General features: G+C 35.1%; 4 protein-coding genes and 1 long non-coding RNA gene across 10 annotated transcripts; all 5 read left to right on the top strand.

Annotated features, from left to right (window-relative positions):
- Positions 1 to 70: 70 nt before the first annotated feature.
- LOC148587272 (uncharacterized) lies at positions 71 to 1651 on the top strand. Of its 2 annotated transcripts, none has more exons than XM_088513780.1 (5): positions 71 to 329; positions 635 to 785; positions 950 to 1182; positions 1305 to 1477; positions 1558 to 1651. In XM_088513780.1, the coding sequence occupies exons 1-4, from the start codon at positions 78 to 80 to the stop codon at positions 1395 to 1397; spliced, it is 729 nt and encodes a 242-aa protein (XP_088369906.1). In that variant the 5' UTR covers positions 71 to 77; the 3' UTR covers positions 1398 to 1477; positions 1558 to 1651. The 2 variants fall into 2 exon arrangements, with proteins under 2 accessions (XP_088369906.1, XP_088369905.1); XM_088513779.1 differs by having other exon boundaries at positions 1254 to 1477.
- Positions 1652 to 2152: 501 nt separating this feature from the next.
- LOC148587271 (uncharacterized) lies at positions 2153 to 3370 on the top strand. The gene is made up of 3 exons (XR_015911601.1): positions 2153 to 2236; positions 2328 to 2400; positions 3223 to 3370. It is a non-coding gene; the product is annotated as an uncharacterized LOC148587271 (long non-coding RNA).
- A 1870-nt stretch (positions 3371 to 5240) lies between these two features.
- LOC132181832 (protein PIN-LIKES 3) lies at positions 5241 to 12452 on the top strand. Of its 5 annotated transcripts, none has more exons than XM_088512944.1 (12): positions 5241 to 5388; positions 5530 to 5663; positions 6394 to 6572; positions 7137 to 7216; positions 7309 to 7433; positions 7753 to 7874; positions 8357 to 8596; positions 9326 to 9418; positions 9804 to 9904; positions 10734 to 10786; positions 10936 to 11070; positions 12160 to 12452. In XM_088512944.1, the coding sequence occupies exons 3-12, from the start codon at positions 6438 to 6440 to the stop codon at positions 12282 to 12284; spliced, it is 1209 nt and encodes a 402-aa protein (XP_088369070.1). In that variant the 5' UTR covers positions 5241 to 5388; positions 5530 to 5663; positions 6394 to 6437; the 3' UTR covers positions 12285 to 12452. The 5 variants fall into 5 exon arrangements, with proteins under 5 accessions (XP_088369070.1, XP_059451063.2, XP_059451060.2 ...); XM_059595080.2 differs by having other exon boundaries at positions 5245 to 5388; positions 6403 to 6572; positions 10885 to 11070; XM_059595077.2 differs by having other exon boundaries at positions 5246 to 5357; positions 10885 to 11070.
- Positions 12453 to 13802: 1350 nt separating this feature from the next.
- LOC132181865 (uncharacterized) lies at positions 13803 to 15535 on the top strand. The gene is made up of 5 exons (XM_059595105.2): positions 13803 to 14213; positions 14519 to 14669; positions 14834 to 15066; positions 15138 to 15361; positions 15442 to 15535. Exons 1-4 carry the CDS (start codon positions 13962 to 13964, stop codon positions 15279 to 15281), a joined length of 780 nt encoding a protein of 259 aa, XP_059451088.2. The 5' UTR covers positions 13803 to 13961; the 3' UTR covers positions 15282 to 15361; positions 15442 to 15535.
- LOC148587270 (uncharacterized) lies at positions 15446 to 17303 on the top strand. Its single transcript, XM_088513643.1, has 5 exons — positions 15446 to 15534; positions 15608 to 15709; positions 15782 to 16120; positions 16212 to 16284; positions 17120 to 17303. Exons 1-5 carry the CDS (start codon positions 15532 to 15534, stop codon positions 17122 to 17124), a joined length of 522 nt encoding a protein of 173 aa, XP_088369769.1. The 5' UTR covers positions 15446 to 15531; the 3' UTR covers positions 17125 to 17303.
- Positions 17304 to 17895: the final 592 nt, after the last annotated feature.

The following is a 17895-nucleotide window of genomic DNA, read 5'->3' as shown; positions in this document are numbered from 1 at the left end:
ATTTGCAAAATCCCGACCCGAAGCGTAACGTTTCGGCGTATGGACTGAATAGTGCGTCGCAGAATAACGTCGCCGCGATGGATGTTATTTCTGATGAGAACCTGTTGGAGGGTTCGCAGGCGAATGATCAGAATAGTGATAATGTTGCGGTGATGGATGTTAGTTCTGATGACGACCTGCCGGAGGGTTCGCAGCCGCAGGCGAATGATCCGAATAGAGCGTCGCAGAGTACGCCGACGGATAATATCGAGATGATGGATATTAGTTCTGATGAGGAACTGTCGGATGTGTCGCCGGAGGTTTCCAAGTCTAAGTTCTCGCCTGCAACGGTAAATTTACATCGGAAACTTCATTGTAGTTCAGCTTAAGGTGTATTATGCTGATTGTGTTTGTAGTATTTTTAGCTCAATTTTTTTTTTGGAAATTAAATGGTTCAGATTTTGTGACATTACTGTTTACCCAAATGCAATAAATTAAGTAAAAAAAATTAAGAAGGTGATTATGACATGAACTAGCCATTGATATGTAGTGTACTTAGGAAATGTCTTACGTTGGATTGAATGTAATTATTTTTCTGACATCTGATGATTTTATATGTTTCATTGCGTATTTAACTTTGGTTTCAATTGTATAGGTAAATGTGGCTCCAAAGAGGTTCAAGGTTGTCCACACAAGGAAAGTTGGGTCATCATCCGCTAGAAGGGAGGTCTTGGAACAGCAATTGGGAAATACAAATCATCCTGAAGAACCATACGGTGGCGGCGAGGTGGAGGTGAACATTGTCGGTACGTAACTGTTAAATCACTGCTTATTTCAAAAGTTGGAATATTTAATTGAAATGAAAGGTGAATGGTGGAGATTGTATTAAACTCAGAACTTATGTCATAAAAATGGATGAATTTAATTATTTAATTTATATTCTAACACTTTTTTTTAACGGATCGAGCAGGCGATCAGAGAAGAGCGGGAATTGGACGTATGGCAGAAGTTTGGAATCTGCCAGAGGGCAGGAAAATCCCCATCTTGTGTAATGACTTTGGTCAACCCCTTGATATTGAAGGCTGTGTATACACGAGGTTCCTTGGCTCCATTGCAAGGACACATACCATCTTGCCAATAAATTTCAATGGTTGGAGGAAAGTGCCTATGACAAACAAGGAGGCAGCTTGGAATATCATTTTGGTAATGAATTTCATTGTGCATATTTTCTTAATGTTTGTTGCAATCTCATATTGGTTTTGATTGGATTGTAGTCAAAAATTTTATTGCCTGATGATGGGGGACAATATGATGTCATAAAAAAGTGGTCTATGAAGGATTTGGAGGACAAATGGACGAATTGGAAGCATAATTTAAAGAACAAATATGTTGTGAGTCCAAAACTGCAGAACATGTAGTGGCTAAAGCCCCCCTTGACAAGGTTGATGTCACTCAATATACAGAACTTGTTCACTATTGGTATACGGAAGAAGCAAAGGTAGTAGTGTATGCCTCTTTAAATATGCTGTAGACAACAATACAATCACAATACTTCTCACTGTCTTATTAACAATGTAGATCAAGAGTGATAAAGCTAAGAAGATCCGCTCGGCACAGCATAATAATCACGCAGCGGGATCAAAAAGTTATGCCAAACATGCATATGACATGGTAGTTATTTAGTTAGTAGCACATACGAAGTGCTTGATTTTATTTACAAATGTACTAACTTCGTTATATGTAGGAAAAATCTACTGGAGTTAAGCTGAATAGGGCCCAAGTATATATTGCGAAGCATAAGCGTAAAGACGGCACCCCCCTTAATGATGAGACGGGAAGAAACATTGTATGTCGATTTTGGATTAATTTACATTATTATTATTGTGCAATTGGCTTAAGATTCTATGCTTTGTTCCAGTCACAAATGGAGGAGCTCTTAGCACAAGAGCCTCCAAACTCACCTGGGGGTAAGCAAGAGCAAGGGAGCATTGCTTGGTCTCTAAATGATGCTTATGCGCAAGTTATAGGTCCAGAGCAATATGGGCGTGTCCGTGGATTGGGAAAAAGGCTTGCCCCTTCATCCCAACTTGATCATTGAAAGAAAAACTCTTTCATGGATGGAGTTGTAGAGGGTGCCTCCAGAGAGAAAGATACGCAAGAAATTGCGGTGATAAAGGACTATGTTGTTAAACTAGAGGACAAAATGTCGAGTCTCCAAAATATGGTTCAGCAATTTATACAACGGATGGATATACAGGTTAAGTTGTAATCTATTATTTCCACAATAATGTTATGCTACTCCATTTGGTCCCATCATCTCTGTGATTCTTATTATTTGTTGTATGCAGGGTGACTTTAACTCTCCACGTGGACATCCGAAATCATCTGCAGCTAGTCATACAGTGGCAACTCCATGTGAAGGTAAGTTATTTCAATTCCATTGCCATTAACTTGTTGGTAGAACTACTGTGAAATATAGCAAGCGGGAGGCTTGCATGGTGTTTATAAGGATGAGTAAAATAGGATTTGGAGTGTTTATCGTGATTATATCTGTTCAATGGTTGTTGGTTATCTGTTCGTTGGTTTGAGTTTGTGACCTCATTAATCATATAAGAATAAATAAACTTTTAGCATCCTCATGCAAATTATATACTAGAAAAGCATGTTTGGAATCTCAATTCAAATTCTAACAATTTGGGTTGATTCCTGAGAAACCAATTCAAGGCATCATTCGATCACTAGCTTGTATCATAGATTTTATCATAAATTTATGCTCTGTGTGTGTGTGACATTCTAAATGTTTATGATTCATCATGCATAACAGGGCAAACCTTTAAATCCTCCTAAATGTAGATATGTCACAGGAAACTTTAGATTCATAACACTTCAGCTGCTTTCTCGAAATGCTAAGGGTCCTCTTATAGATCTTCTTGTGCAAATACATTTAGTTTCCAGTATTTCGCATGTTCCTTCAAGATCTTCTTCTCTTCCTTTGTTTTTCATCAATGAAAATTAAGGTAGTGATTTTCTAATGGTTGTCATTTGATTGCTTCCCATCGTAACGTGACTACCACCTTCTAAGATTGATTTATGCGGATTCAGTCCCTCATATGAGGCATCAAGATTATTGTGTTGATGGTTTACAGAAATTGGATGATTCTTACATGTTGGTATTGTCTTATGGTCATTGTAGAATGAGATTCTTGCATGTTGTCATGATTCTCATTTGCAAATGATGATCAGGGTGATGGTGGGAATGCTGCCTGAGGGTGAAACATGAGATGTCAAGAAATCCATCAATCTTGGTTGCAAACATGAGATATTTTGCCTTTTGTACTGTGTAATTTTGAATTACAATCACCATCTTCCTGTGTGTAAGAGCGAAACAAATGCTGAATTTCAAAAATGAAATGTATGTATAAATATGTTACTAAATTGTGATCTTTGTCATTGCATCTTTCATATCCTTGTACATCCATTTTCACCTAAGCCATGCAAGTAGGATCTTTTACTACAGATTAAAAGAGATATACGATCATCAAATAAAAGTTGCTACAAAATTTAGAATTTTATTATAACCCTGCTCCTGTTTTGATGAAAATGTGTTGTGTCATGCCATGTGATACAATGGTTTATAGAACAGCAGATATGTGGTGCTGTTAAGAAGCACCGCTAGAAATTATACAAAACTGTTGTTTTTGTTAATTTAGCAGTGTTTTATATAAAACACTGTTAGGGCTTGTTTGGGTGTTAGTTTGAGGAGTTTAAAAGTGCGTTTAATACTCAAAAAATCTGTTTCAAGAAAAAAATAAAATGTTTGGTAAAAAAACATTGAAAGCGCTTTTAAAAGTTTAAAAAACTCAATAATATAAACAATTAGCAAAATAAACTAAATACGATCTATAGAGTTCAAAAAAAACGGTAGCAAAAATAAATATTGTAAATTCAAATGACTACAGAATAATCACTTAAAAAATAAATAAAACAGATATTTTCATCATATTCCACACTTTTGCACAAAAAAACACAAATACATGCAAGGACAAACGAGACGTGGGGAAGATGGCTAAGAGAAAAAGAATATAAACAGAATAACGCATAATATGTTAATTTTGGGGGGACAAATATATATTATTTTTAGGTGACGAATGTCCCCCTCCCTAACATTGGGGTCCGCCCTTGTGGTGAATTGACGGAGTTAAAGTTCGATCCCAAGACCTTTGGCTCTGATACCATGTTAAATTATCAGTTATCTCAAAACCTTCGTGGTCCTCCCTCGCTGAAAGGGAAAATTTTGGACCCGTGCAAGGTGTCCTCCCAACAAGGATCGAGTAAGTGTGGCCTTAAAGAATTGTTTCAGTCCAAAGGAATTCGAACGTTAGACTTAGTGTCCACCAAATTTTTTAAGATTTTCACCATTTGAGCCAACCCCTTGAGGTTCAAAATGAAATAAATACATCAATATATAACACTTAAGAATCAACAAGCGTGTTTGACTTTGCCTCATGCATACATTAATATTGGAGAAATACTACACGCATTTTTGATGCGGCATCTAAAATTACTATTGGATCCTAAATTTAATGGTGATTTTGGATATCATACTTGAGAAAGTGTGAGAGTGGAAGTGTAAAAGTAAGAGCATGCGTAGTATTTATTTTAATATTGCTTGTTAGTTGAATTTCTTTTTACTCAATCCATTAAATTTATTAGTGCCCAAAATATATATAATTTTTACACGCTTTATTAAAAATTCATATGAAAATTATATATATTTTAAACACATATTAGACGAAATTAAAAACATAAAAAATAAATAAAAAAATAATAATAAAAAAAATTATTCGACCCAATTTGATGAAAAAACTTTATCCTTACTACTCTCGGCTAAAAACCGAAACCGATAAGCCTAAGTTCAATTGGACCAACTTGGACACGCAAATTATCCAATGCCAGTGTATTGGAATTTGGAACCTTTGACTGTCAGTTCCAAACAACTGCATTCAAGTAGAGAAAACAAAAAATGAAAAATGAAAGAAACAAGTGCCCTACATATTAAATTCTCTCTACCCACCTCATGGGCCTAATACCATACGATTATTATATGAAAGATAACGTTGGAAGAATCCAATCCAATGCATGAGATTGTCGTGTTCGTTTAAGAGATTAGGCCGAAGGAATCTATTTCTTTTTTGGGTCCTAGCTTAGAGGAGGACACAAAAGCCACCACGCAACAGCTGAAACCGACAGAGAATTAAGTAGTTGGAAAAGAATGGCAGGTGAAGAGCAATTAGACTACGGCTACTACAACACCCACAAGATACCAAAGCGGTTAAACATGAAGAGTCTTTGCTGTTCCATTGAAGTGTGATCATTTTGTATGAACCTTTCTATATTCTGCAGAGTCCAGTGAGAGTCAGCTTCCTTGTTCCTTTCTAAATTTCTAACACTCCAACTGCTTTACAAAACCAATATTCTAACTCTCATGCCATTGAAAAAGTTATCACTAACTTCTAACGAATTCTCATCCAAACTCTTATGTACATGTAGGTATATATGCTTCTTTGCAAGAGAGAAGAGGATGAACAGGCAAACACGTACATGAAAAGTTCCTGCAAGTGCCATGTGCAGAAACTCTGAGCAAAGTGGAGAGTGAGACAGAAACTTATCTCAAATCCAACTGGGTATTGTTGTCTGAATGAAATAGTGGAATCCCAGCATGCATCCTATGTCTTCCTTGAGATTTGCATTTCCTTACAAGAGCAATGAGCAAGATCCTTCTAAAAAACTGTCTGTTTACTTTACGGTCTCTTTAATTAAACATTGTCTGTTATCAGATTTTGAGTCTTCCCTACTATTCTATGTCTTATAAGCAATCAAATGTGACATGATAGATGGTGGAGTTAGTCTTCTTAGCAAATGAAGAGTTCAATGATGAAGAAAACATGTCACTATGTTGAGCAAGTATTTCTGCATGCTTAATTATGCGATCAAATTTGCATGAGAATCACTAGTGAAGTACCCAAATTTTGAACCGCATAATAGTCAATTTGGTAGCAATTCTAACTTGTATTTAATTTTAACATAAATTGGAATATCCTTTTCACTATACTTTTTTATCTTTAATTTTGGGGTTTCCTGAGGAAAATTTGTTTTTCCTGGATTTGTTTCTTTTAATGACTCTCATATCAGATATAGATCTTTCCTATTTCCTTTCTAACCATCTTTCTTATTTGCTTGTTTGTTCGGCATAAGTACAATTATTGCATTTTTCTTGTTTTTTTCGCATTAGTACTTGTAGTTGTGATGTTTCATCTGCAAGCATTCCAATTTAAGTTACTTGCATAAAACTTGTACCTTTTTTTTATATATATACTGTATCTGGAAGCACTTATTTGACATGTTTTTGGCTAGGAGTATTAGAAAAGTTCATTTTGAGTTCAGTGAAGAAGCTTGCAATGGGATTCCTGGATCTATTCGTTGTGGCATTGATGCCAGTGCTGAAAATACTCTTAATTACTGCTGTTGGGTTATTGCTTGGAACAGAGCGTATAGATCTCTTGGGGGCAAATGCAAGGCAAATTTTGAATAGAGTGAGTTAAATTTTCTTACAGATCAATGTTCTTTTTATTCTTTTAGTTCTTTTGTTTATGTCAAGCATTTTGGCTACTATTCTATAGAGTTATTTCATTGTAATCAACCATATGGTCATCCAATTTTTATGGCACTTTCATGTGCTGCTGCATGACATAATGTTCTTAAAATTTCAAGAAAAAATTGGTTTTGTTTTCCTATGAAATTTGTAATTTTAGAATATGCTGGGTAGCGTCCTTGTAATGTACTAATGTCCATTGGCAGTGATATTAATAACATGGCCTCAAGTCTTCTTGAAGGCTTGAACTTTGTCTTTGTCTTGATCTCTCCTCCCCAGTGCTCACCCTTTGGTACTGTTGTTTTTAGTTACTTTTATTAAGAAAAAAATTATGTTTTTTGGTAGTTTATGTATGCTGATTTTCAATTCTGATGGTTTTTCTTCTACTAAGTAAAAAAATCTGATCAAATTGTCTTAATGGCTAATTGGCTTGTATATTGTTGTATTATTTCTTCTGTTCTATTTTTGAAATTAAGGACTAACAACAGTACTTTCTTCTATATAGATTGTCTTTTTTGTGTTCACTCCTTCACTTATTTTCAGCAACCTGGCTGATACAATTACATTAGACAGTTTAGCAACCTTGTGAGTTCAGCTCTGCCATACTTCTGAAGTTCTTCCTCTCCCTCTTTTTTCGTTTTTCTTTTCACTTTTGCTAACTTTTGGTTAATCTATAGGTGGTTCATGCTACTGAACATCCTTCTCACATTCCTTATTGGCACTGCCCTTGCATGGATACTCATAAAAATCACAAGAACTCCTCAACATCTGCGAGGCCTTGTCATTGGTTGTTGTTCCACAGGTACGCAAGAATTCGAATTCGAATAAACACTTTAGTTGGTGTATATTTTCTAGCCATACAGAACACCCAAATTAAGATCCAAACTAAGCAAGATGTATAATTCGTAATTTGAAAATTTTATGGAGGATTATCTTTACCCCTATGTGCCTCTAAGGATTAGCAGAAAGTACAAAGAATATGTTCTCCAAGAAGTACATGACTCTGAGAATTAGTTTTTCCAAAGCTTTACACTTGCATGTTTTTCCCATTAGGTAACATTTTATATGTAAGTGAAAGGTAATTGTCCATCATGTATTTAGGAGGAGATTGTTATGTGCAGGAAATTTAGGAAACTTGCCTCTGATTATAATCCCAGCAGTCTGTGAGGAGGCAAATAGTCCATTTGGAGATTCTTCTGTTTGCTCGACAGATGGAGAGACTTATGCTGCACTTTCTATGGCGGTAATGTTAAATCACCACTTATTCCAAAAGCTTAAGCTGATAGGAAGAGATAAATTTAATCACTTAATCATTACGTTAACACTTCTCTTCACGTGAAATATTTAATTTAAATGGGGGTGATTTGACGGAGTCAAGGTTCGATCCCAAGACCTTTGGCTCTGATACCAATATTAAATTACAAGTTATCCCAAAAGCTTAATAGTCCATTATTCTCACTTTAAAATCATAGAAATGAATGCATGTCACAGTAAGATTAACTTGATGTGAATGATAAGATGTTGCTCAGTGCCTCCCATAACATGTCCCATTTGCAAGTTCATCTCAAATTGATAGGCCACCACTTGGATGAGATGTCAGTCACAAACTATATCGATAACCCTGGCTCCTCTGAACCGGACTTGCTAAATTTGTATGTTTTATAGCTCTTAAAATATGTCGGATGAAGTTCAATCATTTTGTTATTTCTTGTTTTGATGATGCAGGTAGGAGCAGTATATATATGGACTTATACATATCCTATCATGCGGATATATGCAAACAAAAAAACTGAAGAAATTGTTATAGATGGCTCTTCAAATGGGGATGACAATTCTAGAGAAAGCTCACATTTATATTCAGAGATTGACACAGAAGCACTTCTTCCTTCAACGGGTTGCCCAAGTTCAGAGGAATATATGGATCTGGCAGAAGTCCTGTCTACCGGATCCGAAGGAAAAGCAAAGGTTTCTTCTATATGTTGTGGTTTCCTTTCCATGAGATTCAAAAGCTTTTTTGCCTCAAAGTTTGATTTCCATTCAACAAAATCAATGAGAAGTAAAGAAAAACTATTCTTAATGCTTGTATTAAGAAGCAGGCTACCACTGTGCAGGTCATATAGAACATAGCTTCAATACAGGAAATTGAGGGCATATACTTGGACTTTAGTAATTTTCGTATAGTTGAATGGAAGATCATACTGTCCTATCCTAAAATGGTAACATGTTTCATCAGTAAAAATGACATCTCCTGTATGAGACCATTTATTGAAGAAAAAAAAAAAAGTTCTAACAGAGTAACTAATGGTTGTGATATCTTGGTACACTAGAGCATGTTTGAGATTGCGTTTGAGAAATATAATTTTTAAGTCAAAATGAGCTTTTGAACAAAAGCTTCATTTTTAAGCTTTTGCCAAAAGTGTGTTTTGATCATTTTTAAGTTTTTTGAACCCTTAAAAGAGCTTTTAATTTTTTTACCAAACGAGCACTTTTTTCTTCAAACGGACTTTTTGAGTATTAAAAGCAGGCCCCTCAAACGCAATCTCAAACAGGCCCTAAGAAGCATAGCTTTCACATAAGCAAGTTAACTATGCTCAAGTTAAGGCAACTTAGCTTTTTCTTTTTCTTTTACTTTTTTACTTTCCTCTTCCAATTTCCTCCTTGAATAAAATAACCTTTCAAAGATGCTTTGGACAGGTTACATTGCTGGAGAAGACTAGGCTGCAACTTAAGATGATTATTGGGCACATTGACTTTCAAAAATTGTTTGCACCATCTACAATTGCAGCGGTATGCTCATAGTGCTTGTTCTATCCAGCAAAAGCGTTGTCTTTGTGCTGCAAGCAGTCAGTATGGTCAGTTTTTCCCTTGTATAATCCTGGTAAACGTGCTTGTTCAAATACAAGCAGATAATCTGGGAAAATCTATTCCATCTTGACCTTGAGTTAGAGAAACTATGGTAGTTGGATCACATTCATTCCAAAAATAAACTTATTCTGTTTCTTGAGGACTTGATCCTATACTTAGTGGAGAATGAGATAATTCAGTAATATTCAAGACTAATGCACTGCCAGACACATTTTAAATGCTCTACATAATTGTTTCAAAGTATTTGCTTAATTATTATCTTTATATAGGGATCTCCAAATTAAGATGCTTAGTGTTTCTTCTATAGATTTTCGGGTTTATCATCGGACTAGTCTCTCCAATTCGAAAGATACTGATTGGTGATGATGCTCCTCTTCGTGCCGTCTACAGTTCTGTGAGTTTGATAGGGTATGAATCCAACCCCATCCTCAATATAGATCCTACTGTGAATTGGAAACTTGGATTGGTGTTAATATCTACATGTGAAAGTTTATTTTGGAAATAAACATCAATACATCAGTTTCATGTACATATATCAATTAAATATATGTTTAGAAACAGTAGTTTTTCCTCTCTCTCTCTCTCTCTCTCTCTCTCTCTTTCTCAGCTAAAGTATTTCGTTTATACCAAGAAGCAAAAAAAAAGTTAGACCTACAACTCTTTTACAAATTATTGACATGGGTCAAAGCGTTTAAAAAAAATGTGAATGATGTGGCTCCAATCACATACTAATACATGTCAGCAAATTGTAAAAGAGTTGTAGGTCGAGCTTTACTTGAAGCAAAAATAGCAGCAATAGTTCTTCCTAACTCGTACAGTCATAAGAATATATCAGGAGTAGTAGTATTGGTAGATATGATTGTCATAGCAAGTTATGTAAATCCATAACTCTTAGAACTTAGAAGCCATGGCAAAACATGAAGCATTCATGTTTCAATTTGGTATTCTGTATACACTTTCCAGCTCGGGTTCTCATTTGGGAATTTGAATTAAATTCTTGTAGTATCCTTTGTTAAATCACCACTTCTTCCAAAAGTTTAAGCATCACTCTCATTGATAAATGAGGCCCAACAATTATAATTTTTAATTGAAACAGATGGTAAATGACAGAGACGAGATTCGGACTCTTTAACTTTAATACCATATTCAATCATCACTTATCCTAAAAGCTTAAACTGATGAGAACAGATAACTTTAATCATTTAATGTATATTCTAACGTCCTTTCTCTTCTACAGGGATGCAGCAATACCATGTATGACACTAATAATTGGAGCAAACCTTCTTAAAGGTAGCTTTTTATACCTTATGTTGGCTTAGTTAAAGTTCTTTCATGGATTTTCCATGAAAGGTATCAAATACTTTATATATATAATTTAATTTTTACAGGTCTCAGAGGCTCTGGAGTAGGTCCATTAATTATCTTAGGGGTTATTGCAGTTCGGTTCATTATCATGCCTTCACTGGGTATTGTAATTGTTAAGGCTGCAAACCATTTTGGCATGGTGGACTCAGATTCATTATTTCAGTTTACACTTATGCTTCAATATGCACTTCCACCCGCAATGAATGTAGGTATGTATGATTACCTTTCCATTTTTGTTTAACTTTTTTTTTTTTGGCAACCCTTCGAGCTTCAAACTGTCCATTTTGAAATAGAAGGTAAAGTATTGAGTCAGGATTTGAATTTAAGACCTTTGCTCTGGTACCACGTTAAATGATTGTTTATCCCAAAACTTTAAGCGGATAGGAAATGGTAATCAATTAATTAATTAATTAACATTCTAACATTAAATTCATAATTGCTTAACAGTTTAATCTTTTTATTGGCAATTATTGTTAAATCCCAGTTTGAAAGCTTGGTTCCTGGTGCTTGTTTGCAGTATATAGAAAGATTTAGACTCAATGGACTTCTTGATTGGGATTTGGCTTACATGATGTTATTAAAATAACAGTATGTATGTTGTAGTGTAAGCAACGATTAAGATTGAATCTCAAAGTTGATTTACTTTGAGAAGTTTTTAATAGAAGAGAGAAAATGAAGAAAGATTTTGAGAGATTTAATTTTAACTGTTGCTTAAACTACAACATACATGCTGTTATTTTAATAACAGCATGTAAGCCAGATCCGATTGATTGTTTTTTGGATCAGCTAGTTTTAATTAGTCCTTGAAATGATCAATCTTGAATAAATTCTATGATTAATAAATATTGTTTTCGATTAGTTTACTTTAACTTGTGACACCGTAGAAATTTAAATTTCGCATTAGGTGGATGGATGGTGAAGGCGGAACATGATCCTCTCTAGTTCATTTTGAACCAGAGAGTATTCAATTAGTTATATTTGAGAGGTATTTTTGTCTTTTTACTTTTTGAGAGGGGATAAAATTACCCCTTCATTGATTACTTATCAAATGAGACCATTTTATAAGTGATTTTAGAAAGCTTCGATTATAATACAAACATAACTAATATTTTTCTTGGGTTGTGATTAACAATATCACTTGCACTGAGGCATTACATCGTAACATAGGCTCCGATGAGGACGCCGGGTATTTGAACGGGGGAGATTGTGAATATGTTTGGATGTCCATTTGTGGTTTGTGATTTGCTGCAATTATAGGCATATTTTTCATTGCTAACGATATGTGATGAACATGGCAGGTACAATTTCTCAATTGCTTGAAGCTGGACAGAGCGAAAGCTCTGTCATTTTGCTATGGACTTATGCTACGGCAGCACTCGCTCTAACACTCTGGTCAACCATCTTCATGTTGATTGTTGCTTAATCAGATTATTTGCATAAATTGATCAAATTACAATGAGAAGCTTAATTACCTTCTTTTGTTACTATTTATTCTGTACAATTTTGAGAGGAATTTTGTAAAACATCAAGAGTGAAATATAATACTGAGCTTACTCTTTGTTAGATCTACTCAAAGAGATCTACAAGATGATCATGGGGTTCTGAATTCTTGCCCAATGCTTAGCCTACTTTTGGTAGTTGTTGCAGTATTTTAACGGGGTTTAGATAAGTTTGTTTCAATCTATATCTCTTTTGCTTCAATAATTACTTTATACGGCTCTACAGAGAGGAATGAGTCACTTGTTTAGCATTTTCTCTACTATTTGTTTGTATTTCTGGATTGTTATTTTTGTTTTGAGTTTGTTGTTTGAGAGCCCACCTTTTTTTTTTTCCTGTGTTTTGATCCGACGTAACACTTTCCCAATTTGATTATTAAAAAAAAAAGGAAAAAAGTAACAGAAAATTTCACTTTGTTCAAAATTTTAATGGACATTACGTCACGGCATGCCCTCGTGCTTTACTTTTGTGATATTGAGACCTTGGTTTTCAATATAATGAAATCGATACTCGTGTTTTGAATATCTGTAAGGGTTAATTACTTTATTAGTATTTGGTTTAAATCCTATCATAAATGGTATTTGATTTATAGGAAAAGACCAACTTAGTACTTCTATTACGTTTCATCACACGTGTCATTACATATAAATGCCACAAGTCCTAAAAATTAAAATGAATTAAAAATAAATAAAGAATAATTAATTAAAAAACTAAAACCTAAAAAAAAATAGTAATAACCTAAAAAATTAAACTCACAAAAAGAATTATTTAACAAGCTCTCTACTCTATTTCAAATTTAACTCTGATGAATAAAACTCTCCAAATAGCAAATGCCAAAGAGTTAAAGCTATTTAATTTTTTAATCTTATATATTCATTTTCATTATCTCTCTCATCTACCAAGAATAATAATAATAATAATAATAATATTATTATTTAACTGAAGTAGAAGAAGATAGACTGAGTTTAATATTTCGTTCAGTTTAAAAGTGGCTCTGCAAATTTAAAAAAGTTTGTTTTCATCTTCAAATTTAACCTTTTTTTTTTAATAACAAAAAACGGCTACTTTTGTGAGTTTTTCAAACTTTTAGCCAAATCTGCAGAGTTCAGTAGAAATGCGCCAAAGTATGGGCGGGAAATTACAAAAGAGAAAGCATATTGAAAAAATATAAAGCCCTCCCCAATTCTTCTCTCTCTCTCAGTCTCTCTCTTATTCTATGTGCAGTAGCGCACAGCTAACAGCTTCAACAATGCTTCCGAGGAAAATGCCCAATCCTTTTTCTTCCTCCTCCTCCTCCTCATCATCATCATCATCATAACCATCGTCGTCCAAGAAATCCAACCCAACCAATAAACCCCACCCCTCCAAGTTTGGCATCCAACATTTCTTCCAACGCCATACCCAGAACGCCCTCTAAGCCTCTCAGAAGAGTCCGAACCCCGCCGCCACCCATGCTCCGAGTTCGGGTCCAGAGAAATCGGGTTTGCCTGTTCCAAACTCGATAAATGATCCCGGAAATGCACCCAATTTGCAAAATCCCGACCCGAAGCGTAACGTTTCGGCGTATGGACTGAATAGTGCGTCGCAGAATAATGTCGCCGCGATGGATGTTATTTCTGATGAGAACCTGTTGGAGGGTTCGCAGGCGAATGATCAGAATAGTGATAATGTTGCGGTGATGGATGTTAGTTCTGATGACGACCTGCCGGAGGGTTCGCAGCCGCAGGCGAATGATCCGAATAGAGCGTCGCAGAGTACGCCGACGGATAATATCGAGATGATGGATATTAGTTCTGATGAGGAACTGTCGGATGTGTCGCCGGAGGTTTCCAAGTCTAAGTTCTCGCCTGCAACGGTAAATTTACATCGGAAACTTCATTGTAGTTCAGCTTAAGGTGTATTATGCTGATTGTGTTTGTAGTATTTTTAGCTCAATTTTTTTTTTGGAAATTAAATGGTTCAGATTTTGTGACATTACTGTTTACCCAAATGCAATAAATTAAGTAAAAAAAATTAAGAAGGTGATTATGACATGAACTAGCCATTGATATGTAGTGTACTTAGGAAATGTCTTACGTTGGATTGAATGTAATTATTTTTCTGACATCTGATGATTTTATATGTTTCATTGCGTATTTAACTTTGGTTTCAATTGTATAGGTAAATGTGGCTCCAAAGAGGTTCAAGGTTGTCCACACAAGGAAAGTTGGGTCATCATCCGCTAGAAGGGAGGTCTTGGAACAGCAATTGGGAAATACAAATCATCCTGAAGAACCATACGGTGGCGGCGAGGTGGAGGTGAACATTGTCGGTACGTAACTGTTAAATCACTGCTTATTTCAAAAGTTGAAATATTTAATTGAAATGAAAGGTGAATGGTGGAGATTGTATTAAACTCAGAACTTATGTCATAAAAATGGATGAATTTAATTATTTAATTTATATTCTAACACTTTTTTTTAACGGATCGAGCAGGCGATCAGAGAAGAGCGGGAATTGGACGTATGGCAGAAGTTTGGAATCTGCCAGAGGGCAGGAAAATCCCCATCTTGTGTAATGACTTTGGTCAACCCCTTGATATTGAAGGCTGTGTATACACGAGGTTCCTTGGCTCCATTGCAAGGACACATACCATCTTGCCAATAAATTTCAATGGTTGGAGGAAAGTGCCTATGACAAACAAGGAGGCAGCTTGGAATATCATTTTGGTAATGAATTTCATTGTGCATATTTTCTTAATGTTTGTTGCAATCTCATATTGGTTTTGATTGGATTGTAGTCAAAAATTTTATTGCCTGATGATGGGGGACAATATGATGTCATAAAAAAGTGGTCTATGAAGGATTTGGAGGACAAATGGACGAATTGGAAGCATAATTTAAAGAACAAATATGTTGTGAGTCCAAAACTGCAGAACATGTAGTGGCTAAAGCCCCCCTTGACAAGGTTGATGTCACTCAATATACAGAACTTGTTCACTATTGGTATACGGAAGAAGCAAAGGTAGTAGTGTATGCCTCTTTAAATATGCTGTAGACAACAATACAATCACAATACTTCTCACTGTCTTATTAACAATGTAGATCAAGAGTGATAAAGCTAAGAAGATCCGCTCGGCACAGCATAATAATCACGCAGCGGGATCAAAAAGTTATGCCAAACATGCATATGACATGGTAGTTATTTAGTTAGTAGCACATACGAAGTGCTTGATTTTATTTACAAATGTACTAACTTCGTTATATGTAGGAAAAATCTACTGGAGTTAAGCTGAATAGGGCCCAAGTATATATTGCGAAGCATAAGCGTAAAGACGGCACCCCCCTTAATGATGAGACGGGAAGAAACATTGTCTGTCGATTTTGGATTAATTTACATTATTATTATTGTGCAATTGGCTTAAGATTCTATGCTTTGTTCCAGTCACAAATGGAGGAGCTCTTAGCACAAGAGCCTCCAAACTCACCTGGGGGTAAGCAAGAGCAAGGGAGCATTGTTTGGTCTCTAAATGATGCTTATGCGCAAGTTATAGGTCCAGAGCAATATGGGCGTGTCCGTGGATTGGGAAAAAGGCTTGCCCCTTCATCCCAACTTGATCATAGAAAGAAAAACTCTTTCATGGATGGAGTTGTAGAGGGTGCCTCCAGAGAGAAAGATACGCAAGAAATTGCGGTGCTAAAGGACTATGTTGTTAAACTAGAGGACAAAATGTCGAGTCTCCAAAATATGGTTCAGCAATTTATACAACGGATGGATATACAGGTTAAGTTGTAATCTATTATTTCCACAATAATGTTATGCTACTCCATTTGGTCCCATCATCTCTGTGATTCTTATTATTTGTTGTATGCAGGGTGACTTTAACTCTCCACGTGGACATCCGAAATCATCTGCAGCTAGTCATACAGTGGCAACTCCATGTGATGGTAAGTTATTTCAATTCTATTGTCATTAACTTGTTGGTAGAACTACTGTGAAATATAGCAAGCGGGAGGCTTGCATGGAGTTTATAAGGATGAGTAAAATAGGATTTGGAGTGTTTATCCTGATTATATCTGTTCAATGGTTGTTGGTTGTTATATCTGTTTGTTGGTTTGAGTTTGTGACCTCATTAATCATATAAGAATAAATAAACTTTTAGCATCCTCATGCAAATTATATACTAGAAAAGCATGTTTGGAATCTCAATTCAAATTCTAACAATTTGGGTTGATTCCTGAGAAACCAATTCAAGGCATCATTCGATCACTAGCTTGTATCATAGATTTTGTCATAAATTTATGCTGTGTGTGTGTGTGTGTGTGTGACATTCTAAATGTTTATGATTCATCATGCATAACAGGGCAAACCTTTAAATCCTCCTAAATGTAGATATGTCACAGGAAACTTTAGATTCGTAACACTTCAGCTGCTTTCTCGAAATGCTAAGGGTCCTCTTATAGATCTTCTTTTGCAAATACATTTAGTTTCCAGTATTTCGCATGTTCCTTCAAGATCTTCTTCTCTTCCTTTGTTTTTCATCAATGAAAATTAAGGTAGTGATTTTCTAATGGTTATCATTTGATTGCTTCCCATCATAACGTGACTACCGCCTTCTAAGATTGATTTATGCGGATTCAGTCCCTCATATGAGGCATCAAGATTATTGTGTTGATGGTTTACAGAAATTGGATGATTCTTACATGTTGGTATTGTCTTATGGTCATTGTAGAATGAGATTCTTGCATGTTGTCATGATTCTCATTTGCAAATGATGATCAGGGTGATGGTGGGAATGCTGCCTGAGGGTGAAACATGAGATGTCAAGAAATCCATCAATCTTGGTTGCAAACATGAGATATTTTGCCTTTTGTACTGTGTAATTTTGAATTACAATCACCATCTTCCTGTGTGTAAGAGAGAAACAAATGCTGAATTTCAAAAATGAAATGTATATATAAATATGTTACTAAATTGTGATCTTTGTCATTGCATCTTTCATATCCTTGTACATCCATTTTCACCTAAGCCATGCGAGTAGGATCTTTTACTACAGATTAAAAGAGATATACGATCATCAAATTAAATGTAAAGGACAATAAAAAAAAAAGTTGCAACAAAATTTAGAATTTTATTATACCCCTGCTCCTGTTTTAATGAAAATGTGTTGTGTCAAGCCATGTGATAAAATGGTTTATAGAACAGCAGATATGTGGTGCTGTTAAGAAGCACCGCTGGAAATGATACAAAACTGTTGTTTTTGTTAATTTGGCAGCGTTTTATATAAAACACTCTTAGGGCTTGTTTGGGTCTTAGTTTGAGGAGTCGAAAAGTACGTTTAACACTCAAAAAATTTGTTTTAAGAAAAAAAATTATATGTTTGGTAAAAAAACATTGAAAGCGGGGTTCAAAAAGTTAAAAAAAATGGTCAAAACGCACTTTTGGAAAAAGCTTAATAATGGAGTTTTTGTAAAAAAAAAAAAAAATGTTTTTTGACTTAAAAACTATATTTTTTAAACACAATTCCAAACATGTTCTTATTATTGCAAATTTAGCTT

This window comes from Corylus avellana, chromosome 2 (genome assembly GCF_965113065.1).
Source record: "Corylus avellana chromosome 2, dhCorAvel1.hap1.2, whole genome shotgun sequence".
NCBI classification, from domain to species: Eukaryota; Viridiplantae; Streptophyta; class Magnoliopsida; order Fagales; family Betulaceae; genus Corylus; species Corylus avellana.
This window is presented reverse-complemented; position numbering and strand designations above follow the sequence as displayed.